The sequence below is a fragment of the Takifugu rubripes genome, chromosome 12, assembly GCF_901000725.2.
Source record: "Takifugu rubripes chromosome 12, fTakRub1.2, whole genome shotgun sequence".
NCBI classification, from domain to species: domain Eukaryota; kingdom Metazoa; phylum Chordata; class Actinopteri; order Tetraodontiformes; family Tetraodontidae; genus Takifugu; species Takifugu rubripes.
Genome location: NC_042296.1, coordinates 4,439,211 through 4,464,362, shown reverse-complemented (window position 1 = coordinate 4,464,362; position 25,152 = coordinate 4,439,211). Strand labels below are relative to the sequence as shown.

Sequence of the window (25,152 nt, the reverse complement as noted above, 5' to 3'; positions counted from 1 at the left end):
AAAAAAAGCCTTTGTGAAGATACTCTTCTACGCTGAACTTTGACCTCTGCAGGCTCAAGCAGCATGGCTATGGAGAAAAGAACCAGAAAAATATCACAAAAAGGAGCCAAACTGCTTACAAAATACCCTAAAGATGGGATACAGCGCTAATTTTGACTGAGCCACCTTAAATCATAAAGTGGCAGGATCAGAGAGAATCAGAGAAACCGCCGAAAGAATCCAGAATTGCTGCAATATCGATGCAGATAGACCAGCTTTGAAAATGTGGGCCATCGGAGGAAATTGGCTGGTCACATGAAATCGGTCCGTGACCTGGAACCCAGCTCTGCTGTAATGGCTCCACACCAATCGGAACTCGTATCGACGCACAGGAGTTTGCTCTATGTGGGTTAATAGTTAAAACAGCCAGATCAATGGTGCTGGTTTCCAGTAAGTAGCCCAAATGCCGTTGGCATCGATGACTGAGTGGTGCACGCTAAAGCTGCGCCTCACCGCTCGGTGCGACCCCCATCGTTTGTGTCCCAAAGTCCAGAGCGTGACAGAGCTGCACATTTAAGCTCTCGCATGATTTAAACAAAAGGTACCGAGCCCATAAGGAACACTAGCAGAGGGAGAGATGAGTGGATGGTGTTTGCCCCCGGGGCTGATATACGTAACGCTAGCGTGCTAATATTCATCAGGCTGCTTTCAGTCCATTAATAAAGTCTGACTGGGAACCAGCGCGTGCAAGACAAACAGCAAACAGGAAGCGCAGTCGACACTCACGCACACACACGCACCAGAAAAGATGTAGAATAACTTACGGGTTGCCGTAGTCCCAGACAACGCACTGAGGATCTGATGTACCCTGGAAGACAGGGGGGGGGGAGAAAAGCTGTTATTGCCAGCCGCCAGGACGAGTCAGGGAGGAGGAAGATGGTGGAAAGAGTGATGCTGCACGGACTGATGGAGAGAAGTAAACAGACAATGAAAGAGAGGGATGGAGATGGATGACGGGAGGGAGACGGAGTCATTGTTGGATGGCAAATGGCTGCCGCTGCCAAAGCCCGCGTGAGGAATGGCGCGGCGGGGCTGGAAGACAAAGGGAGAAGGAAAGCCTTTTCAAGGACGGCGAGATCACGCCGGGATTCCAAGACCGACCACAGAGGGAGGGGGGGCGGATTCAAATACGCAGGGCAGAGTCAGCCAGGCGCACTGGCCAGAGAGGCCTGGCCACGTCTTCATCCACGGATGGAGTCATCATCAATGTCATTAACCGATTCAACGTGGCTCGCTGGGGATCCGCATCGATCCGCACATCGATCCCTTTAGAAAAGAAAAGTCGCCCGTGTCCTTTCAACCCTGCACGGTGCAGCTTTCAGGGTCTGTGCGGGGTTTCAGGGGGAACTGGTTGGGATCAAACCTTCTGGCCGCCGCCATTTAAGGTGTGTGTCTGGTCTGAGATCAGCAGGCGGGTCTAAAAGGAGGACCCGGCCAACACTCCCTGGGTCCTTAATGGAGGAGGAAAGAGCAGCCCTTTTATTAAAGTCTGAGACACACAATAGAGGTGTCATTCTTCCTTTGTGGTAATGTAGGAGAAAATGGACCTATTTCTCCACTGATCTCTTTACAGTAGGAACCCCCCCCCCCCCACACACACACACACACACACACTCATCCACACCCCCACCCCTTGCTGAGCACTGCACTGAGCGCTCTGCCTTTGAGCTCCCCCTTATGGTAGCGGGGGTTACAGCAGCCCTGGCGCTCAGCCGATGGGCTCCGTCACCTGTGAGTAAATTGGATTTGCAGCGCGTGAGAGTGATGCTGATGCAGACGCTCCCGCCTCACGTGCAGGGCGGCGAGGGTGACGCAGAGGCGCTCCCACAAAATGCCCCGTCTCCTTAGCATCACCGCGTAGCCAAATGACAGATGCTGCTGACTGATGCCGCTCCCGGAGGAGCAACACTAGTTACCTAAACAGCTCTGCTTTTTTAAAGCTCTCCAGAGATCTGGTCTGGACCGACCCACTGCTCTTGGGAGGTGAATGCAAATGAGGCCGTATTTTCGGTGGTGTATATGTTTTTTAATCGATGTTCTGAGACGTTTAAGTGGATTTAAATCTACATTTAAAGATCTGCCACAGCATTTTCATCAGTCCTCTCTTCTGTCAGAAATAACGCTGGGGAAGGGGGGAATGGGGGGGGGGGAGGGTCGCAGGAAGCCGCAGGCCGAAGCTTATGTAACAGCAGAGGATGAAAAAAACAGGTTTGTGCGTTCATGGTTAACGTAGATGAAGCTAATGCTAAACTGGACGAGGATCGAGAAGGAACGGCCCGTGTAGAAGAGTATGTTTCCGTGACAACAGCTGTTGTCAACAGTGGAGAGGAGCAGACAAACCTGGCAAAGAATAACACCAACTTTTATTCCATTATTGGGATCGAGCTGATTATAACACTTTCATCCTCTGCTGTTACCTTTCTGCCCCTTTGGCCTCTCTCATTTCTGAAGGTAGCTATCATCATAGAAACACACCAAAGGATTCTTTTTTCCATTTTCTTCCAAGTACAGCTGCAACTAGCTGGATTATGCTTTAGTTGTTTTTTATGGACTTAAATCCATCCCAAGGTCTGCTTTTCAAATATAAAACGCCATTCACAAATGAATGACCGTTTTTTTTTAATTAAATGTAAAACCAATATCTATGATTGAAAAACAAATGGCAGAGTGTTCGTTTGGCCTCCCCGGTGACAAAAACTAAGACGTAGGTCTATGATGAGGATCAGCCATTGAACCAAGGGAAGTAAATAGTTGTTAGTTTTGGAAAATACATTAACCAAACTCCAGAAATGAGCAGGATGGAACCACCAGTCACTAAATCTCACTCGGTGGCTGATGCTCTTCATACATCAAGGCCTGCTTATTTTGGAGCATTTACGTCCAGTTGACATGCGCCACCTCCGGGTGTGGAGGCCAAACAACAAGGGACTTGTCGAGGAAATCAACCTGCACTATATCCTGCTGTTGGTAGATTTTAGTTTTGCATTTCATTTTTTTTTTTTTAAATCCACCATTTTATGGATGGTGCGTTACATTTGAGAAATGTTCGGTGTCTTTGCAAGGTTTCGACCTGAATTTGACTCCCTTCCCTCTCTTCTCCAATCAAATCCTTGAAAAATAAATGTTTGGAAATGATCATTTCTGTTTTACAGATGTCCTGAAATAGCCTGGAATATTCTTATCAAGGAAGCTCTAAATCAAATAATCTTAACATATGTGTTCGAAAGCAGGCTGGAGTTGGAAATTAGAGAATTACGACATCATTAAGGCAAAAACTGGAAGATAGTTAACTAAGTACTATAGAAATATCATAATTATGTTGTGAGTACGTGTTTAAAAGCAGGAGAGTGTAATAGAAGCTACCGGATAAACAGTCCTGGCCAATGGTGCCAACGGGCTGATTTGATTAATTAAGGTGTGAGTCTGTCTGTCAGACGGTGTGTACACCATCTCAAGAGAACTGTTAAATATTCCCAATACTTGCGGCTGCCCTTAAAAAGAAGAAAGGCTAATAAAAGAAGCATCTTAGGGAGGTCACTCCAGAAGGCTTTTATTAAACTTGCAGCAGGCCCTCCACGCTGAAGACGTGAGTCATTTATAAGAACACACTCCATTGTTATATAAACTGAATAGGCACCAGGAGACAGAGCGATATGAGTAAGTCAAAAAGGTTTACATTTACTCAGGCAATTCAGTGAGTGCACAACGGCACTTTACAGCATGCAGCAGATTCTATTTCCACCGAAACCAGGAGACATGGGTCAGCTGGGAGACAGGGAATCCTTTAAAGCTTAAACAAATATGCCTGCTTGGCTAAAGCTCGTTCAATATTCAAGCAGCTAATGAAAACTGTAAACCCCTGCGTCACGCTGATTCTTTTTCATTTGCATTGCACATAATGCACTTTGATATTGCTCGTGGAATGTCGGCGCTGAGCGACACTGTCTCTCCTTGGCCCTTTAAATGAAAGAATGGATGCTGCCCTTTTTTTCTTTACTTACATTAATGAGCGGTGAAAGCTCCACCACCACCATCGGCTCGCTGGGCTGTGGTTCTGGCCGCACTGTCACAGTCAGGATTTTAGAGTTTATCACCGCAGGGGCACTGCACACACACACACACACACACACACACACACACACACACAGAATTAGCTTTATGACTAAATAAAAACATGTCACTGTTGCTCCCTTTCTGCTGCTGGTCAAATATATCCATTAACAGTCAGAGAAAGATCCACAGCCCCGGCAGACTGTTAATGGATTCTGAGAATGAATTTAAAAGAAACACAAATGCATGGATGAATAATGAAATGATGTCAACACAAAGTTAATGAGGATGTAACAAAGTCAGTCAAAGATTAGCAAGAACACAGCACCTATTAGCATTCAGCAAAGGTTCGAGGAGGGCGGCTTTCCATCCACAATCATGAGCACCGGCCTTACCGGGCTTATGGGCAGCAAAGGGACCATCTAAATATGGCCTTAAATTTTTCAGTTGCCCACATAACTTTTATTTCTGCAAGTTCCTCGCTAGTTCCAGACCAATTAAGCCCATACACTTCTAAACCCCAGTGTAGGGTTCCAAAAATACACTAAAGAGGTACAAGAAAGAGGGAAGACATCCGGGGAAATGTGCTCGAGACATTTGTCAGAAAACTAGGCAGAAGTGGAAGGATGAGACACTTTAAAAGAGGAGCCAGATGGAGAAAAGGAGGCTGGAATTAAACATAGACAACAAACTGAGTAAGAGAGGAAACAGGAATAGAAAGATAGCAAAGATGGAAAAATATATAAAATCTGACTTGGGGGGATGCAAGGTGGTTGAAGAGACTGGTAGAAAATGTAGGGACATGGAACATGGAATGAATATTGTTAAACTGCTGGAAGTTATGAATTATTAGACTGGGGTTTATGCTGCATGTACTCACTTTGGTGCCGGTAAGATGAGGCCCAACGTCCTGTACAGAATAGCCCCAATGACATAATGCATGGTCGACTCCGACTCGGCTTCAGCTTCTGAAACACAGATAAAGACACGACTGATGAAAGAAAGGACGAGGAAATGAAATCTTTATGTCACTGCATGAATATCAAATGACACTTCTGATAACCAGGATCAGTCTTTTGACTTTCTCTTTAAGTAAATGAGCAGTTATCCACACATCCACCAGCAATTCCAAGTTTTAAACTGCAGATAGAAACCACAGACCTGCGCCCCCTACAGGTGGGGGAAGTAATTCAATGGAACGTGAAAACGATGTGTGTATTAACAAGCAAATACCGAAAAATCTGATAAAAAATAATCAAGATAATTTCCACTTCATTATCATAGAGCTCTTGAACAGGTAATTACTCTGTCCTTCCTGCTCCCCATGCTGCTTTCCTTTTTGCTGTTGTGTCGCAATTCTCAAGCCTCATTTTTCAACTTTTCACCCTTTTCAGTGGCCCCCCCTTACAACAATCCCCCTGCCTGCTCTCCACTCCTGTCAGTGTTCCGCCTCGAAAAAGAGCAGGGGCTCCCGAGGAGATAAACCATCCCTCCGCAAATGTCAGACAGTCTCAAGCGAGGGATGGGGGGCGGGGTAGCAGAAGAGAAATGAGAGAGGAAGAGCCGCCTCTGAGAGGTGCCACTCCCTGCTCTGCCCTTTTGTGCTGGGAAGTTGTGATGGAGGAGCTTCCGCAAAGACCAGCAGGGGAGGAAGGGGGGCAGATCAGGTGACTTATCCAAAGTCAGCCTGTAGCACTCAGAGAGATGCTAATGGAGGTCAGAGAAGTACAGCATGAAGCAGAGGCAAAAACAACTGGGCCCATTACGAGACAATGCGGTGGGCAAAAATAGGACGAAATTCGGCACGAAATGTGTGCGGGGCGGTGTGCTGGCCCCTATGTGTGCTGGCCCCTAATTGGACAGTCCCGGCGTAAAGCATGCAAATGAGTGGGGGTCTGGTAGGTGAAATCAGGAATGGCTGGGAAGGCTACTAAAGGCACTCAGTCACCCACGGAGCTCTGATTTCCTCCAGCTTAACAGCAAAATGTTTGGTGTGCGCAGCTGAAGGGGGCCGATGCCTGTCAGCGGCTCTGAACCATATAGAACACCATTAATCAGAGCAACAAAACACAATCATTCAGTCTGAGTTTAATCTTATTCGTAAATTCAAAAGCGTCTCTCGGATGTTAAAATGGCATCAATCATTTCTACACGGCCGTCTTATTTTCCTCCTAAGATATGAAGTCTTTCTGGATACATGTATGGCTGCCAGACAGATTGATAGCTGCATATGTGTGTGTTTGTGTGGGTAGGGGGCGTGTAGTGGGGGGGCTACGAGTTTGTCAGTTAGAAAGTCAGTGAGTAACAGTCCTAGCCTCTGCCCAGCGAAGCGATTCATGAACCCATCAAGTGGCCGAGTGTGTGCCTCTGTGTACCCTGGTGTGTGCACAAAGGTGCCAGCAGGCCTTTATGAGCGTGTTTAAGCTGTCATTCAGAAAAAAAGGCTTTCATTATGGAGTAAATGAACCAATCAAACCAATAGCAATCAGACAGGAAGACTGGAACTCCCAGACTGCCGGTGGGAAAAGGCGGACTACGCTTGTGGGCCACCGAGCTAATAATGTCCTAATTTGGAAAGGTACGCGATTGATACAATGTATGATATAGCATCTACGTAACAGACAGTGGAGCTTAAAGTAGATGAGAACATTATTGCCAGTTTGTTTTTTAACAGAGAAATCACCTATAAACTACAGGGGTAACGAAAGGAAAAAGACAGAAGGACAGGGAGACAGACTAAGAGCTGAGGCTATTAGCTGGAGGCTCAGCTTCGGAAAATATTTCACTGCGTCATTTCACTACACCAGGAAAAATGAGACGACTCGTTGGCAAATCGTAAAAATGACTCCTATAAAAGCTCAACGGGGAAGAGGCAACTGCACGTCGGGCACCTGTTGAGGTCGATAGAAGCAAAACGCGTGTGTGTGGGTGCCCTGAGGTCACCCCACAGGACCTCTTGAAAGCCATTCAACAAGTATGATTCATCTGCGCGGGTCAGAGGTCAGAGGCAACTCTGCTACCTTTCTCTATACCCTCAGCGAACTTTCATTTGGGCGAGGGTACAGGGTGTGAGACAGAAAGTCTGCCGCTGTTATTTCCTGCAGGGTATGACCTTTGCTTTCAGTGGTAGTGTATGGCAGCTGCCACAGTAATGTCTTGCGAGCAACACCTTCACGGAAATCTCTTCAATCCCCCGCATGGTGTCTCGCTCAAATGCCTGCTAGTGTTTTCTTTCTCTTTATACGCCCTATTTGCGTAATTGTGGTGCTTGTCTTCTGGATTTAGTGAAAAATGCACGGAAAACACTCACAGCTGTTGGCAAGATGTGCAGTTAGCCTCGCATGTCGCTAAAAGCAAGGGGATGAGTTGGTGATGCTCTCAGGAGGAGGCTGCCCTTCCTCACAGATGACAGAGCTGTACCGTCTCGAGGAACCCACCGGGGCCTCTTGCGGTCCGCACTCTTTCAAGAATCACCCACTGACACCCTTGAAAGTCAGTCCAGCTAGGATAGACATTGCCTTGTAAGCAAATTTGTTCTAGAATCGTTTGGCTGGCTGGGGCGATATTAAGGTGAAATTGAAGGGCTGAATGAAGACAAGGTTAACCATCTGCACCCGTCACATCTAAAAACCCTGAATTCAGATTGTCAAAAGAGCTCGGCGAATTACGGTTCAATACATGAATCATTCGATTCCTATTAGAAGTATTCTTGAGAAGAGTCCAACTGATCCTTGTGAAAGGGACAATCGTCTGGTTGAGTGACTGAAAACCCGAATGCGGATGAGCCTGGTCTAGCTAAAGTGCAGTAATTCACTTTTAGAGAGGCTGGAATAGAGAGACTCCATAGAGTGGAGCCGAGTGGTCATTTAGTTTAACGAGACCTCGTCGAGTCGATTGCAGCCGCAAGCGCTCTTGGCTCCGCATTTCTGACTCGTCTTTATGGTGAACTTGCATCAGACAAACCATAATGTATCCACAGAACCATCAAGGACCCATGCCTTTCCCACGTATCCATGGCGTGCAACAGCCGACTTCGTTTGGCCACTGACAGCGTTTTTTTAACGTATCCCTCGCTTTCGTACCGTCTGTCGGATTAGTGAAGACCTCCTTAGGGATGTAGAGCTTATCCTCTGCAGTTCTGGCCCAGTCTTTCATCCCTCTCCGGCCCTTCATGGGAAAGTTGATATCACTGGAAACCGCTGACACAGGCTCTCTCTGGATGGTTATCACTGGACGGGCAAAAGCAAACTGTGAGCGAGATGTCTTGTGTTCCATTTGTGATAGAAAAGTACTGCACGACACTTACTGAGGTTATTGGTAACCACCAGAAAGCTTTGGAAAGGCTTTTGGGCCTCACCAATGAGGTGAATGAAATCCTCTAATATCCTCATCAGCAAAGCAGCGCCGGGAGCGACCTGCGGGGGAGCCAGAAATCAACACTGATGCCGTCAATCTTGTAATCCACTTATCACTGATCCACACATTTTTATTCATTACACTACCTAAACTGCTGATTGACTTCCACGGCACGTGGCATCTGATATTAAATTTGGATGCTTGTTTATTGTGTCCAGATGGGAAGTAAAGACACCTTCACTCAAGGGCATCAAGCCAGGTCGCACACAAACACAAATGAAGCGAAACTAATAGGTTTCAATTATGCTCCGCAAACAGGTGTGTTTTTATGACTGTGGATAAAATGTCTAATGTGGGCTGTGGTCACTCCCACCGCTCACACACACAGCCTCCTGGAAAAACGGGTGATAAATAACAGGAGGCAAACATTTTTGTAGCTAAAATGAGGCACAGATTCAGGACAAAAAGACTTTACCTGGTGCACGTCTTCCCATTTCTCTAAATTTTCCACGTCCAACATATGGCTGACGATCTGGAAGAATTTCTAAACGCAAGATGAGAAGATGCCATGAGGAAAGTCCTAACAAGTGTTATGAGGCCAGCATGCAGCTGCTAAAGGCTTTTAGTCACACACAGTCAATATGTTGGGCAAAAATGAAGGCCGTGAAGGTATTTAGCTTTTTAAATAGAGCAAAAGACCGAAAACAAAATCCTATTTCAAGCCACAGTCACTGTAGTGCTGCGGTAGTTCATCTTTATTCACAATCCGTGCTGTAGAAAATGGAGCTCTTTTCCTTTTTCAGGTGTATTGTGAGTGTGTGACTGAAAGTTTAGTACGGATTGTGGATTAAGGGGGATTAGGAGGACACTGGGCTTACCTGCACGTCGTCGGGAGCTGGGATGTAGGTTGCTCTTTTGAAGGTGTCCGTCACATTTCGTAGAATCTCCGTGGAAAAGAGAAGATCGCCACTGTAGTAGCTCCTCCTCTGCAATAGGTCCAGGAGACTTCTTACGATCTGAGACATGCCCTCCCCAGCCAGGGTCCTCTGACCCTTCGCGAGATGCTCTCGTAACTGTAATGTGAGAAATGAAAGAAAGAAATGTTCTTCCGCTTCTAAAAAATCAGGAATAGGTTTATTGTGAACGCAGCAGTGAGCAGCATGGACGTCACCAGAACTGGAGAGTTGAATAGAGCTTAAAAATGGGCAAAAACGGAATCCATCGAGCAAAAAGTCGAGATCCACAAATCGTGTCCGCATGTGTGGATGTGTGCAATGCAAAATAAATAAATAAATAAAAGTGCTTGCGGGTGGAATCAGAAGATAACAGCAATCACAGAAAATTAATTATCGACTCTTGATGTTAATGGGAGGCTGGAACAAAAGCAATCAGCTCTGTCATGCGTAGTTCCTGACCCCCGTCACCTTCCGCCTTCAGCCGGGAGATGGAAGAGGTCAAGGTTCAAAGATCGGCCTCTGATGATCACATTCATTAGCTACTGTGTGTTCATTAATGGATACGCGTGTGCAGAAAGTGTAACAAAAGCTAATTAGAGATCCCAGCACACAACGTTTGAAGGCAGCATCTGGATTTTGTAAAATAAAACATAAATCAGGTTGAAGCACTGACAAGTATGTTAATTAGACAGAAACATGTCAAATTAGGATGAATAACCAAAGGCATAGAGTCTTTTAAGAAAGAAAGTTTGTGCTAGTTTTCTGTTTTATAGAGCATGTCTTTAAAATGTTTTGTCACACAATATGCACTGATAATGTCAAGAACTTACAGATAAATGTAAATATCTATATTCAAGCGAGACGCATCTGGCGAAGCTCGGAGGACCCCAGAAAGCAACTCCATTATTGTCCAGCATACAACGACGACTAGCAGATCCTGTAAAGAGAGAGCAGTGATCAGTCTGGGATAAACCTAAACTTTGGGAGACTGGCTTTGTTTGCAGCATATCTGCATCATCAGTGTTTTTAGGACTACAAAAAATTGGACACTTGTCACTTGGCTGGCGTATATATCTTATGCAACCTGACTTTCTGTCGATAGCGGTCAAGAAGACGAGACAAGACAAGACTTTCCGTCGACAAAGCAGTTTGCAGTAGCGGCGTTGGCGGTAAGCTACCTCTCCCCGATAGGCGGCCATTTACACTGTTTTACTCTGTTGTTGTTGGGCCTCACCGGTTGACCTTTTATATCACATTGCAAACAATCCATAAGGAAGTTAGCCACAAGGTAGCAGCCACAGCTTAATCAATGGCAGCGGCGAACTGGTTTGTGGCTCAATACTCAGCTACTCTTGACAGGTTTTGCTTTTGGAGCACCAAAGGTATATTGCAGCGGGGCCATGGAAGATATTTGCTTTGCAGTCCCCATTTTGGGTTTTGCGCCCATCCTTGAACATTAAAATATTAAGTTATTTCACAAACTCATCTCGGCACCTTCCCAATAGTGCCTGGTTGTTGTTTGTAAAGCTCCTACAGCCACGTGCATTTTATGTAATTGAACTACCGGAATTCAGGAATTCACGCCAGGCCAAGTCACTAAACCTTTTACTATTTCATTAACTCACACACTGAGGGTTTACCAAGCTTCAATTTTTGACATGTTTGGAGAAAACTTGACCTCTTTTGAAAATATAGAAACTCATTTTCAAGACATCTTTATTCATCTTATAATGCTGCAAACTGCTGTAGAACCTTCATTACCTCAGAGTTCTTTAGAGGTAAATTTTGACAGCTGTACTTTGCATGGCAGTACTTTGTTCTTGGTCCTAGATTTGAAGTTTTATTATGGAGCCTTTTATTTAGGGGAAAACACAATAATTATCCTAATGTAAATCCTGAGGTTAATTTTAAGATGTTGGATCGTGTACAACTTTATGCTAGCTAATATGGTGCTATGGTGCTATTTTTTCAGTTTTTCTTGAAGGTTTTAAACGTTGATTATTGGGACTAGTGATGGTCTGCAGATTCAAGATGCATCACTGACCAGTGGCATTAGTTGGACACTTGTTGTAGACCGTCTCTCCAGCTGAGGCACGTTTCCAGGACATAGCAAGAAGGTGCTCCTCCTTACATATCTCATGAGGAGCTTTAAAAAGGAGACAGAGGCATAAAGAAGTGAAGTTAGACACAGTCCTGCAGGCAAACAGAAACATATCAGCACGTCCACCCTGCCGAGGCGAGAAGAGGGACCCACAAACAAGATACAAATCAATGTCCTTGCGCTCCATCTCATTCTCTTTAACGCTGTTCCCTCTTTTCTGAACGGCATCTCTTCGGCCGACTCCCTTTCTTTATTCCTCCCGTCCCCCGTCCCTCTCTTTCATAACCCTGATGAAAAAAAAGCGCTTTAAAGATATTCTGATGGGACAGACAAGTGCTGGCAGACCACAGAGAGACGGCGAGCGAGGGGAAGGGCAGGCACAGAAAGAGAGAAAACAAGATATGGCGGTCCCTTCTAAAGCCGAGTAAGGAAAGATTCCTCATTCTGTGTAAAAGAATCTTCAGAGCTATCCTAAAACTGATCACACGGAGCCACTCGAGTGCACATGTACACGCCGCCCTCGGGAAAACATGCTTTTATATTCACTTCCACCGTGGCTTCAGTCAACAGGCGCGCTTATTAAAGCGCAGCGCTTCATTCAGTCGATGATGATGAGTACAGACAAAGGAAGAAACTGAAATACAGCCAAGGAAATGAGAGGCACGAGAACAATGTTAAAGAGGAGCGAGTATCTGAGGATGAAAAGAAGCAGCGAAGAGGTGCAGATGACTGGGGACCGAAGCAACGGGAGTTGGGCTCAGACCAAAAGAACCACGTTGTGTGCCGCTTTCGGTCTAGACAAACACTGTGCAGATGCAGTGTGGAAACACGCTCTTTTGTCACTGAAGACAGGGAAAAATGGCAGAAACCTCAATTTAAAAAAAAAAAAAAAGAGTCACTGACCGGGACACTTCTTCTCGTTGCAGGAGCGGACCTCTTCTCCGGAGCCATCGCAGGGGTATCCCTGTAAACCGGTGCCCTCGCACAGCCTGAAGCGGCGCTGCCAGCCAGAGTCGCACGTTTTGCTGCAGAGACTCCAGTGGTTCCAGCTGCCCCAGTTACCTCCACCTGGAACAGGAGCAGAACAGGGGCCATGAGCACTGGGGATCTGAGAGCCCAGACAGACAGAATCTCCCACTCTGACATGGAAACCGTGACAGCAGCACTGAGGGCATGAGGCTGCTGTTGAGTTTTTTGTTGACATGCGTTGGCTGTGGTGGTATTGATTAGTTGCATGGCGCCAACCACACCTGATGAGTTTTAAACGAGGATCAATGTGATTGGGGACTCGGGGAAAGAAAGAAAAAAAAATTGGTTGATTTTAATGGAGGAAGGATATTAAGGCAAACAAGCCCATTCTTGAGTCCAGGTTCATTAAAACACCATTAATTCAGCCTCGCAGGGGTCCTGGTCTGAACCAGGCCGTGAGCCAGACTATGTTCCAACTCAAAAAATTCCGGTGTGCCTGAGCAGATGCCAGCCTCCTATGCTAGCAACGGATTTTAGCTCCTTACCGCTGCAGGACGGGTTGGTGCACTCTCTGCTCTCCTCATGAAGACCCTTGCACTCGGCCCAGCCGTGCACCGACGAACTGCAGCGCCTCTGCCTCTGCTGGGTTCCGGTGTTGCAGGTGACGCTACACTTCGACCACGGCCCCCACTCCAGCCACTGACCCTCCACTGCCAAACCGGCAAATGAGAAAAAAGACACGGAAATGGATGCAGGTGGCGAGAGGGCGCTTTAATAAGAAACCAGGAAAGGTATATAAAATATGGCAATGCAATTCTGTTTTATATCCACCGTGGTATAATGATCAACTGGAGCTTAATTTCCAACTGCATTATTCCTTCTTTTGTCTCCTGGAAAATGTACTTATTTTGACTTAAAGCAGCAATAAACGTTTAACAGCCATTTCATAGAGATAGCACAGCATAACAAGGCCAGCCCAGGCTTCTGTTCGCAAGAATTCTGCTATTTTGTTTGCTGAAATAGACATTTTAGCTATTTATTGTCCCTCTTGCTAATCTCCAAGCACTTGGAAATGAAGATTACACAAACACCTCGACCAGAGTGTGACAGAAATGTGACCCAAGCCTTCAAAATCCAATTATTAATCCACCAGTGTGCAGGCCCTGATATCAGTTTCCTGCATGTTGTTGTTTTTCCATCAAATTACTCTTCAGGTGGACAAGTTTTCCATTTTGCGTTTGTCACAATCAGCAGACGCTGCATTAGATAGTGCGTGCTCCCGTGTCCAGCTATAGCATGTAGCCGTTAAACGGCGCTGATAACCGCTTCGATCCGCCGGCTGTCTGACCTCGGTGTGGTGCTGCGTCCAGCACTCAGACAGAGATAAAGGAAGAAAGACGGCTCACTCATAGTCTCAGAATTGCATCCCTGAATACCTTAAAACTAGACAAGCCTGATCCTGTGTCTGTTGGGAAAGGCTCATTACTTTTATATTCAGAGCAAAACAGGGTTGTCTCGGCGTTAACGACGAAGTGTTACTTTGTTTGGCTGGGAATGATGTATTAAGGGTCTCTTTGCTAACAATGGGGCTTTGAGTCATGGGGGGAAATGAAGCAGAGTGTTGTGAATGTACTCCTCCTGAGTGGTGAAGCACTGCCAACTCTCTTTGGTAACGTGGTCAATCACAGCGTGGGACTCTGACAGACTTCCAGCTAGCTGTGTCAGCGTGGAACCGCAGGGTATGAGCCGCGGATGGGACAAGTTTCGGCCATGCTAACTGGACGCGGCAGGTTAGGAGTCAGCGTCCAGACTGAAGAACAGGTCTCTGGTCGCCTCCATGAAGGGAGTAGAAAGACATGTTGAGGGGATGGTCTTTAGTTGAATGGATAATCTGGAAGTTTTGTTCAATTTTCTAATTAAATCCTGATATAATCTAGTTCTTGCAGGGGTTCACAGCTTGGATGCTGGACCGTCTGGGCTAATCTGATCATGGAAACATCAGGGACTAGAATTAGGACCAGCTCTGGTTGCCATGACATGTTTGTCACGTGCCTACGTGTTCACGTGGAGAAAGAATTCCACAAATCACACAAAGCGTCTCACATGGGATGATCTATTGCAAAGACAGGGTGTTCATTCAGTTTAAGTAGCATTTACACTGTCTAGTTATGGATTACGGTGATGAGTTGAAGTCAGTGTTGCTCAGACAGGATGGAAAATGGAGCAGGACGTGATAGCAGAGGATCTGAGTATTTGCTGTGCAGTGAGATCCAATCACCCACACGCAGACAGAGGCAGGAACGATCCATCAAAGCTCCATTCTTCATGCATGGCTGCTTGTGCCAAAAGGCCTGCGCTGGTGCTCATCATTTCAAAGGGCCGCTGCCTTTGAACTCCAAAGGAGGAAAAAAAAAAACGAGAGAAAACGCAGACCGAATGCATCGCGATCGCATCGCACCAGCCGTACACAAACGCGCGAAGCACTGGAAGACACACACGCACAGATTTCCTTCGGGCTCCTGAAGGATGATTCCCCCCCCCCCCCCCATCGAGCCCTCTTATTCCATAAGTGTTCCCACAACACAAAACATCCCAGCAGTCATGCTTTAGAGGATTCCATTTCTCCATCTTGCTTCGTGATGCAACGCTGCGTCCTCTTTGTTGGGGAGACTTTTTCCTTTATTAACCTTTTCTAAGCGCTGGCTTTTGAACAACCGGAAATAAATAATCAAATGGGGACAAAGCAAAGTACACAAAAGGCTGCACCCAGAGAGTTTCATATGTGTGATTTCCTCTGGGAGAAGAATGCAGAATTGCCATTTTTTTGTGATGCACCTTTGGCCTTTTAATATTTATATTTAACTCTATTTTGTTAGGGTCAATGATTTTAACAAATAATCAGGTGAGACACTCACAGGACACTTTTCTTTAGGTACACCTTCATACTGAGGGGCCCAAAGTGCACCAAGAAAATATCCCCACACCACCACAACACCGTCACCAGCCTGAACCTTTGATACAAAGCAGGATGGATCCACGTGTTCATGTTCTTTATGCCAAATTCTATTCCAATCTTCTGTTGTCCAACTTTGGTGATTCTGTGTGAACTTCAGCCTCACTTTCCTGTCATGGACTGACAGGAGGGGCACCAATGTGCTCTCCTGCTGCTGTAGCTCATCAACTCTCAGGTTTCAGAGACGCTCTTCTGCTTTACTGGGTTGTTACGGGTGGATGTTTTGAGTTGCCCGTTGCCTTTGTATCATCTGGAACCAGTCCGCCCAAGTCTTCAGTCTTGTGGATGATCAAAAGTCTGATTCCTGGACTGTAATCTAACTCCTGATAGATTAAAAACGTGATTAGTTTCAGGACAGGCTTAGCTCTCTGACCTCTCACATCAAGGAGATAATATTGTTCACACAGCTGCCGCTCGCTGGATGTCTTCTTCTTTTTTGGACCTAGTGATGGTTTATCTCTAATAGATCGGCAGTTTTGGAACTGCAGAATGGTGCCAACAACCAGGCCGTGTCACATAAATGCCCTTTATCTCCAACTCCGATGCTCGTCTACCTGCCTAAATACCCTGAGCTGCAGCCACATGAATGGCTGATTAGCTATGTGTGTTAACAAGCAATTGAAGCAACATTAAGGTATAAAGTGCTCAGCGAGTGTGTTTATTTACTGGAATCAATGTTGCGAGCACACATCTTTGTGCCTGGAAAGCTGCTCTGCTCACTGAACCTGCCCCATTACTTCTTTCGCATCTATTGAGACGTTATTGGAGCCACCGGTCAGTTTTAGTCCCCTTCAGCTGCGGCCTGATAAAAACGTTTCGCCTGGACAGTTCGAGCGAGATTGGAATGAAGCGAGAATTAGAGGGGGGGTGCTGGTGAGTTACCGCCGCACTCGACAAAGCGTGAGCCTAACAGGTAATTTCAGAGACAATTGCAGCACGGACAGTTCTGCTATAGGAGTGTGGAGCCCCGAAAGAAGTCACATCAACGACTTTGCGGCGCCGAGACCACTTGAGGTGGTTTTGTTAAATGGGCAAGTGCTTGAGATCCAAAATCAGAAAAGGCACTGTGACACCGGCGCCAAAGCTGAGGCATTAAGACGTTGGTAAAGGTAGGATTAGGGTTGAATCAGTTCCACGGGACAAGGACAATGCGGGGGAAAATGAAGCTGCGAGGAGGGAAAACTCCAACATGTATACCCAATGGAATTAGACTCCACCCCCAAGATACACTGGACGTAAACACAACCCAGCCAAGTGTTGAGACGTTCCAGATATTGTTTTTGCAGAACTGGCACCGTCAAATGTGACAAGAATGCAGCGCTGGGCCACATTTTTGGAAGGAGGCAAATAAGCTCAGTGCAATGTGATGGTGGATCAAAAACTGGATATAACAAGTTGAATTTATTTTTTTTTAAAAAAGACCGTCATGCTGGAAGGGACAGAGAGAGAGAGGCAGGCTGCATTATGTAAATGGGGAATGGTACTAACCAGGACAGACTGCTATGTTGCAGAGTTTGGTCTGAATCTCAGGCCGTCGGCATGCCAGGACCCCGCTCCCGTTCACACAGCTCCGGCTCCGCGTCCTAGAGCCCCGCCCACAGGTCACGGAGCACAGACTCCATGACGACCACTCCTCCCACAGCCCATGCACTGCAAACACCCACGGACACACGCACAAACACAACACATGGATGAGGAATGGGGAACGTACGGGAGGAGCGGAGCATCCCAAAGGCAGGCAAGAGGCTTCAGAGAATGAGAGAAACATGAGATCAATGAGTCTGAGCACATTCCTTCAGAAGAAACATTCAGGAAGTTGGTGACTTTAATGGCTTGGACGAAAAAAACATTCCCGTTATGGAAAAAGCACAGAAAATGAGACTGTACTTACATGTTACTGTATGGAAGAAAATGGAGGTTATTGGGAAATGAACATTCTGACGTCTGGACTCATGCAAATAAGCAGTTTGAGTAATGATAACAGGGAAATGAAGGCAGCGAGTTTGCTTTTGAGAGTATTAACGCTTTCAATAATAAGAAGAATATTGAGCAAATCAAAGGATCCACAGACACGACTGACTTCAAACACTTCAAACGCTAATTAAAGCATTAAGACTTTTTCACTCTTTCGTCTCCTCCCTCCCTTTTCATGGTTGTTGCACATCTCATCCCTATATAGCATCACACACAGTTGAGATAAACCAAAAATCCAATAAATGAGCTCTCTCGCTCTCTCTCCCTCACACACACACACACACACACACACCAATAATTGCTGAAAAGATGGTGAGATGTTGTACCTGAGATAAGACTGAATAATGATGGCGGACAGATAAGAGAGGGGAGAAAACCCCACTGAAGACAATTTAATAGAAAACGGCAACAGAGATGGAAGATTAAGCATAAACAGATCATTTCAAAGAGAAATTAAACGGATCTGCCGGAGAACAAAACAGTTATTTGAAGAAGTGGAAAATAGGAAAAAAATAAAATATCAGAAAGAAAGCAGAGGGGGCTGGGGATGGTTAAAACACAGGGAAAGTCAAAGAAGAGGACGAAGAAAGGAAACTTCCAGGAGGAGGACAGCAAAAAAAGCAGAATCAGAAACAGGGAGGGATGGAGGAAATGGAGGATGGAGAGTGCTGGTTGTGCTGAGCTAAAGCTAAATAAATCATTGCACTAAATAATTAAGTTGCCACTGTGAAGAAAAGAAACACAAGCAGGGAGCGGACAACCGACTGTAAATACTAACGGAGGTGAGTTTCCAGTTGATTCCTGATCTTGATGCCTGAGCAGCTCTGAGCCAAAACTCCACATAGTTCGGACATAAGAGGATGAAGGCATCTGATACTGGCTCCTCGAATGTGTATTATTCAGTTTGATATTCAGATAATTTTACTCCTTATGATCTATAACAACCTATTTGCTCTCAATAGGAACTTGTGCTGTCACACAAATGGATTTTTTTTGTTATCAAAGTCCTAAACTACTCGCAGATTAACTCACATAAATAATAAAATACAGCCGGCATCTTCAAAGCGTTCGGGTCATTTGATTTTAAATTGGGGGGAAAAGAAAAAAACGAGGCGTGACCAAACCCACAAAAACCCTTTTTTTGCTTCTGTTGAAAATGACCCGAAGGTCATTATTTATTCATGCGGACGGCAGTCTCTCAAACCCAGGAAAAGTCCAGGACATCTGAGGAAATCAATCTCTCTGTCCATTCAAATCAAGCCGGGAGCTGCCTCGGGAATAAGATCCGGAGTGCAGAAAATGGAGCTTTGACAGAGGCCGATGACTTCTCACTCCCAACAGGTCCGATAATGAAGTTAGCAACACGCTGCTGCTAATGCGCTAACAAAACAGACGTAAAGAGCAGGATCACAAGTGAATAAACTACAGGGAGGCCGTATATAACAAGGCATTTTTCTCAATCTGTTTGTGTCTTTTTTTACTGAAATTTGCAGAAAACATAACGCAGCATCTCTTATTTTAGCCGAACATGTGAAGAGTTTGGTGCCAGCAGGGTTGCCGTTGCAGCAGGAGGCAGAAAAGCACGTTTACAGCACACATGAAACAAATTACATTTCAAAGTTAGCCAGAAACACTGAAAGCAAATGCAAGCAAGGTCAAAAGGGCGCCGCGACGCTCGCCGTAACCCCTGTTTAATGAGGATGTAGCATAATTTCCAGTAAATTCCCACCATTTTTAATCCCATTGCCTGCAATCGGACACGTACCGTCCTCATTTTAGCTATTTAATCAGGGATCATAACACAGCAGGGCAGCGTTTGTTGAAACCAGGAGAGCAGATGTACGCTTGGCTCAGCTTCTGCTTTCCACATCTGCATAAATCTGCTTCGGCTTCAACATTTTATCCTCGCAGGCATTGCGGCCGCGTGCTTGAATGATCGTTGAAAGCACGCCATTGCCGCGTTTGACTACACGCTGACCCAGACGTACTGTATTCACGGCGCGCCATATTTCCGCTCCATGTTTGAAATGTCACTGAGTCTAATAAGCAGTGGATAACGAGGAGATGAATTCATTTTGCAGGCACCGGGGCAGGAAAACACAACCCTCGTGCCCATGATTGGTAGTTTCCTTTGTCCAGCGCTGGAATATATTCCAAATTAATGATCTACATAGTCGAAACAGGGAGAAATGTGTTTACATTTCTCCACTACATCACAATTTACGGTAACAGTTTCACTTATTATTGACGTTCTAACAATAAAAACCCCTCAACACATCAGAGTGGTCAGATGATGTGTTAACAGGAAGTGTGTGTGCAAGGAGGAAATAACAGTCATCTATAAGGCTCCTCCAAAGCCCTGTGTAAGTTTACAGTTTTGTGGATGAACAAATGTGACAGTCTTGTCACAGTCTTCAGTCTTGTGGATGATCAAAAGTCTGATTCCTGGACTGTAATCTAACTCCTGATAGATTAAAAACGTGATTAGTTTCAGGACAGGCTTAGCTCTACCTCTGGAAAGGGTTTTGCACAAATATGCCACAAAAATGGTATATTTATAAGGCTTAAAAGAACTGCGTGATACATTTAGTGGCAGGAAATGTAACTGAAGAACTGTCACAAACCTAAACTTTGAGAACATCCTGTGGCTGCCGGAGAACAAAATGTTTGCTTTTCCCCCTCATTATTTTATTCACCATAACGTTTAGTCCTGAGGTTGCTTGTTGAAGCTGTATCTCTGAATGATTTCTCGACTTTTAATTAATACTGTTTTTCCATGACAGGCTATTTTAGGCTAATGCGGCTACATTCAGTTGAAAGAAATCTGGATCATTTTTTGAGGTTCCTTTAAAACCTGAATACGCAGCTAAATCAAGCTTATTCTAGCTAACTGCAGATCTATACATTTAATAAGTGAAGGAGAAGAAAGAAAACGAGCCAATCACATCAAGTCTATTAAACACTTTTATATCCTAGCTATCATCATATTTGCAGTTTACTTTGATTTTAGTGTTTTTCCATTCAGGCAGTCTCTGTAGTGTCTCTATGTCCTCAGGAAATGTGTCCGGAAACATCAAAGGAATTGAACTAAAATGAAATAATAAACAGAACATAACGGAGCAACCAATATTCCATCAAAGGAGCGGCTGAGGATATTAAAATCGACACTGAATGAAAAATGAGGCACTTAGACATACAAATCGTGTCGGTGCATTTGCATGAAAACAAGATTAGCATATGCACTGACAGCGAAAATGGGCCTCTTGCCTTCTCTAGTGCATCAGAGAACCCTGACTGTTGATCTGAGGAACCAGAGAAAAAAGATCTGCAACTGCTTATACAAAGGAATTCTTTGGGAAAAGTCACGTCTTGAATACCGTCGTGAGCCTTAACCAGTCCTCCTCAAGGTGAGGAATCAAAATCAAAGAAATATGTTTGATGTTTACTATTGCTACTGCAGAGGTCAGCTAGCCAACTGTGGAAGGTGCTATGGCAAAGAGAGTATCGGAAACGGTTACGTCACTCTTGAGGAGGTAAAACTGCATCATTTAAAGAGGGACGGAAAGCTCCTCCTCATATCAAAACATCCCTTTCCGACAACACCATTACTGGTGTGACTCTACTTCAAAACTAGCGAGGGGCCCGACTCTTAGCAACTTTCTTTTAATTCAATCCGCAGACCTCTTCATGATCGATGATGCTACTTGAGCTAATCAATCTCAAACTTTATGGAGCCGCCTTTTCAGCCACGCAACTTTGATCACTTATTCGGCGGTAATCCCCGAGACCTACAAACAGACTTTGATGTGCCAGATCAGCGGAGCTCCGATTTTAGCGATTCCGCACCGCTGCAGATGTCCTGGATCTGGAAGGGCGGGATATGCTTAGCGGAAGTGGCTGGTAACGGCCGGGGATATGAGCTCGGTATAGAGATGCCGGTTTGTGGAAATGCACTGAAACAATTACACACTTCGCCCACTGATGAGAAGAGCTGTGGATTATGGGAGGGATATGAAGTGGGCAGGTGGGAGTCGCTGGACATTTCAATTCGGAGCTGAGGAGGATACGCTGTACTTCACATTTTAATCTCCTAAAAACCCACCCTGGCAATCTCCCCGGGCAACATTAATTGTAGAGACCCACAGGTTCCAAACATCAACCTGATCCGGTCTGATTGTGTTGTGAATGTGGAGTAGAAACGGATAATTTGCTGCTCATTTTCCCTCCCCGCGCGCTTCGACGTGGCAGGAGGACGGCGGCGAAAACGCGGCGTTTGGCAGGGGGACTTCATTTAAAATGAAAACCAAAATCCTCTAAAGCAGAAGCAAAAGCTTTACAGTCATCATGATTTGGAATAATTTTGAAGCCTTATCACTGTCACCTGGGCCCAGGTTGGATTTGCATAAAATATTTCATATCGGCGCTTGGGCAGATATTAAATTTCCCCATAAATTACACAATCCTAGGTAGAAAGCTTCCTTTCACACCTACGTCTTAGATAAACAGCACGTGAAGAGAGATTTGCTGGCGATAAAGACAAGGAAAACGAGAGAGGAAGATTATTGTTTCACCGCGGCTGAGCGGGGGACTGGTGGCGCGTTTGATTCCGCGTTCTTCATCCTGAGTGACACTTTTCCCGTTTTTTTCATGACACATTTTGAGGGGACGTAAATGAAACGGGAGTGGGAAACTGTCAAGGTTCTGTTGTTTGAATTTCAAAAACCACGCTGTGGGGAAAAAGGCGCTCAAAAAAAAAACAACCCAAAAGGTTAACACGTACCCGAGCCCACGATTCCAGGTTCACCGGGACAGGAGGACGTGTTGTTGCACATGCGCGTTTCCCGCAGGGCACCGCTGCAAAGCGTCCCATATGGGGAGGAAACGCATGAGCGCGTCCTCACTTGCCAACCTTGGCCACACGTGAGGGAGCACACGCTCCACTGTGACCACTCCTCGGCCGCGGGGTCACCTGTGGGGCGGGGAGGAATCATTAAAAGCAATAAAAGAGAGATTAATAATTGTAGCATCATCACAGGAGCCTCTGTGGGCTCTTCTCGCTGACGCACCATGAGTGCACTTTCTCGGTATCCCAAAGTGTCTTGTTTACTTTTGACGCCTTAGCTACCAAGTGTGCCACTAAAGACCACATGAGCATCCTAACACTGGCTGCTCGGATGTGTCTGAAAACAGGAAGCACTTCCTGTTTTGTGGGTTGAAGCTGTTTTATCAAATCGTGAACCTTTAACCCTTTTAGCTACTGTGCAGCGGCCAACACGAAGGACATTTGTCCGTCCTCAACGGTCGCAAAGAGAATTATTAAGGGTTAAATGGAGTACCTGTTGTCAGATGAAAACGAGCTAGTTGATATTACAGGCCACTGAACCTTGATGGAAGCTATCGTTTGTGGACGGTCAAACGATTAAGTAAATGTCCTTTGGGGTTGTTTTATTGAACTTTCTTCCAGACAAATCCACATTTGTATGTGGTTCATCCTGGAACTCTGCTTCAGTCCCGGGAATTAAACTGTAGCCATTAATCTCTTCAAATAACGCGAGCCAATGATTGCAATCATGCGTTTTGGGTCTACATCCGAGCTGGGGGAAATTGTCAAACTGGTCGTGCTGCCGACGCGACGAGTCGTAGCCTCCGTCCTCCTGTTATGTGAAAGGACAATGAGGCAAATGTCTTTGATACAATGTCAACAGGTTTTCCTTCAGCTGATGAGTACTTTTTAACTTCCTCATCAGGCCCAAGAGGTGGGAAAAGGTGGGAAAACAATGAATGAGTATCAGGAGGAGCAAAACGGGGACTTTCTGCCCTCTAACAGGAGGTTCTTCCTCAGCTCTCTTGCTGGAACTTTGGGTCATTCTGGACTTAATAACAGTTTAATAACAATGCTTTTGAAACACTCTATGATGGACACAAGTGATTTCTTTTTTTATCAAGCGTGGGGGTTTAAATTGTTCCTACATCATGCTAACATGACTGTGATTTAGACAGGATATATTTAATACATAATGCATCCAATAAATGTTTCATTTTACAGCGGCTCTCAGACACTTGCTCAAGGGTTACTTTGACTTATCTTGGCAGCTGTGGAGACTCTTCCATTGCCCCCCCCTTCCCCAGTTACTCCCTCGAGAACAAAAACAGCAGGGTTAAATCAGCCCTCTTGTTTCGCTCCCCCTCTCTCCCCCCATCTAAATTATTTACGAGCGCCGTGTCCTTTGATGAAGGCGTCATCACATGGCAACGAAGGAAATCAAATTAATTGCATGTCCGCTAATCGCATTACATCTTCATTAACACGCCATGAGTCAGGGCTTAAGCTCATCACACATGCCTGGAAGAATGGAAGACTTTTGGAGGGGAGGCGGGATAGAGCCGGGGGTTCCCCTCACGGAGGGGACTCCCTCCTACACGCACCCATCAATGCGCGAGTCGTCGTGCACGCGAGCTTTATTTAGCCTGTGACCTGAGATGTCATTAACATGTTGTTCTGTGTATCAGGCAGTCTTAACATGACATGAACTGAAATGTTACATGTTGCATCTATTGAATGATTCAGCCTTATTTTCAGATTAACCATGAACATTTTCTGATGCATGGAGGTCAGTGGTCAACCGCAGCAGTTGGCCTGGTCACCATGCAGGAAGTGTCCAACAAAAGGACCTTCTTCTTATCATTAACCAGCTCCGTGGCTCATGGAGACTCACCTGTCTGTGCCTGAAACACGCCCGGCTGGTCAGCGGATCTCGGTCTTTGGGTCTTTACCTTCAGGTCGTCATCGTATGGGTCTGAAAAAGAGAATAAAGCAAAAGATAAAGACAAATACTGCGTCCTCTGTTAGAAATAGGGATGTCTTGATCCATTCCCCCCCCATATCCCAGTCATCTGATACTAAAATCAAATTCCACGTACCCCTTAAGATTTTTATTATTATTCAACATGTGAACAGATCTGTCACCGATGGGTCGTACTTACAGCGCCGCCTACTGGTGACATGAAGGTACCTGCATTGAGCTACTTGTAGTGACGCTTTGCACATAGGTCAGAACTGGTGAAAATTTTAATAACATTGGATCAGTCACCAGCAGAGCAGATGTTTTCAGTGTGCCAAAGCCCAGTGTGCATGTGAGGGCTGCTCAGAGCTGCTGAAGCTTTAACTAGTATTGAAACACGGTTTAACGTCACCATTTTTCCTTCCCACTGTGTGAAATCCCCACCTTGCAGACCTGTTGCTGCGCCAAAAATATTGAAATATTTCCAAACAGGTGGACATTTGATTCGCTCTTCTGATCTTTCCAGCTTTAGATGTGCGCTCCCCTAGCCTACCAGCTCACTGCTCAGCTCCCTGCCTCTCATACGCTACCAGAATCCTCATTGCTGGCGTGGATGGACAATGGAACCCTACATGTTTGATCCATCAGGCATCCGGATCCTTTTCCACAAACATTCCTTCACATTTACGTGTGGGGGCCCCCCATTTGGAATCGTGGGATCGTAACGGGTACAAGTTCTAAAGAGAAAATTCTGACAGACACCTACTCTTTTTTTATACATGCAGAAAGATCAGAACGTACTGGTACATTCTAATCACGACTCTGGCTCCTCAAAAAAATCAAATAAAAATATATACCCGCCTACGTTTGCTTGGCTTGCTTCTGGTAGCCAATTTTTTAATGAACACAGAG

The 25,152-nt window shown here is 45.5% G+C and overlaps 1 protein-coding gene across 16 annotated transcripts in view; it reads right to left on the bottom strand.

The window, feature by feature from the left end:
• adgrb2 (adhesion G protein-coupled receptor B2) overlaps positions 1-25,152 on the bottom strand; it is a 138,936-nt gene that overhangs the window by 46,116 nt on the left and 67,668 nt on the right. For 13 of the 16 annotated variants that reach the window (XR_003890203.1, XM_029844778.1, XM_029844780.1 and 10 more), the window contains exons 3-16: positions 24,175-24,255; positions 22,239-22,427; positions 16,973-17,134; positions 13,017-13,181; positions 12,406-12,570; positions 11,446-11,547; positions 10,232-10,338; positions 9,324-9,518; positions 8,921-8,989; positions 8,396-8,504; positions 8,172-8,318; positions 4,970-5,057; positions 4,041-4,143; positions 804-847 (exon numbers count right to left, since the gene is read on the bottom strand). Coding sequence is in view for 15 of the 16 variants with exons in the window: in XM_029844778.1 (XP_029700638.1) it covers positions 804-847; positions 4,041-4,143; positions 4,970-5,057; positions 8,172-8,318; positions 8,396-8,504; positions 8,921-8,989; positions 9,324-9,518; positions 10,232-10,338; positions 11,446-11,547; positions 12,406-12,570; positions 13,017-13,181; positions 16,973-17,134; positions 22,239-22,427; positions 24,175-24,255 (1,726 nt within the window). In the remaining variant the exon portion in view is untranslated. The remainder of the gene's footprint in view (positions 1-803; positions 848-4,040; positions 4,144-4,969; positions 5,058-8,171; positions 8,319-8,395; positions 8,505-8,920; positions 8,990-9,323; positions 9,519-10,231; positions 10,339-11,445; positions 11,548-12,405; positions 12,571-13,016; positions 13,182-16,972; positions 17,135-22,238; positions 22,428-24,174; positions 24,256-25,152) is intronic. The other 3 variants (XM_029844785.1, XM_029844784.1, XM_029844790.1) reach the window with 3 other exon arrangements.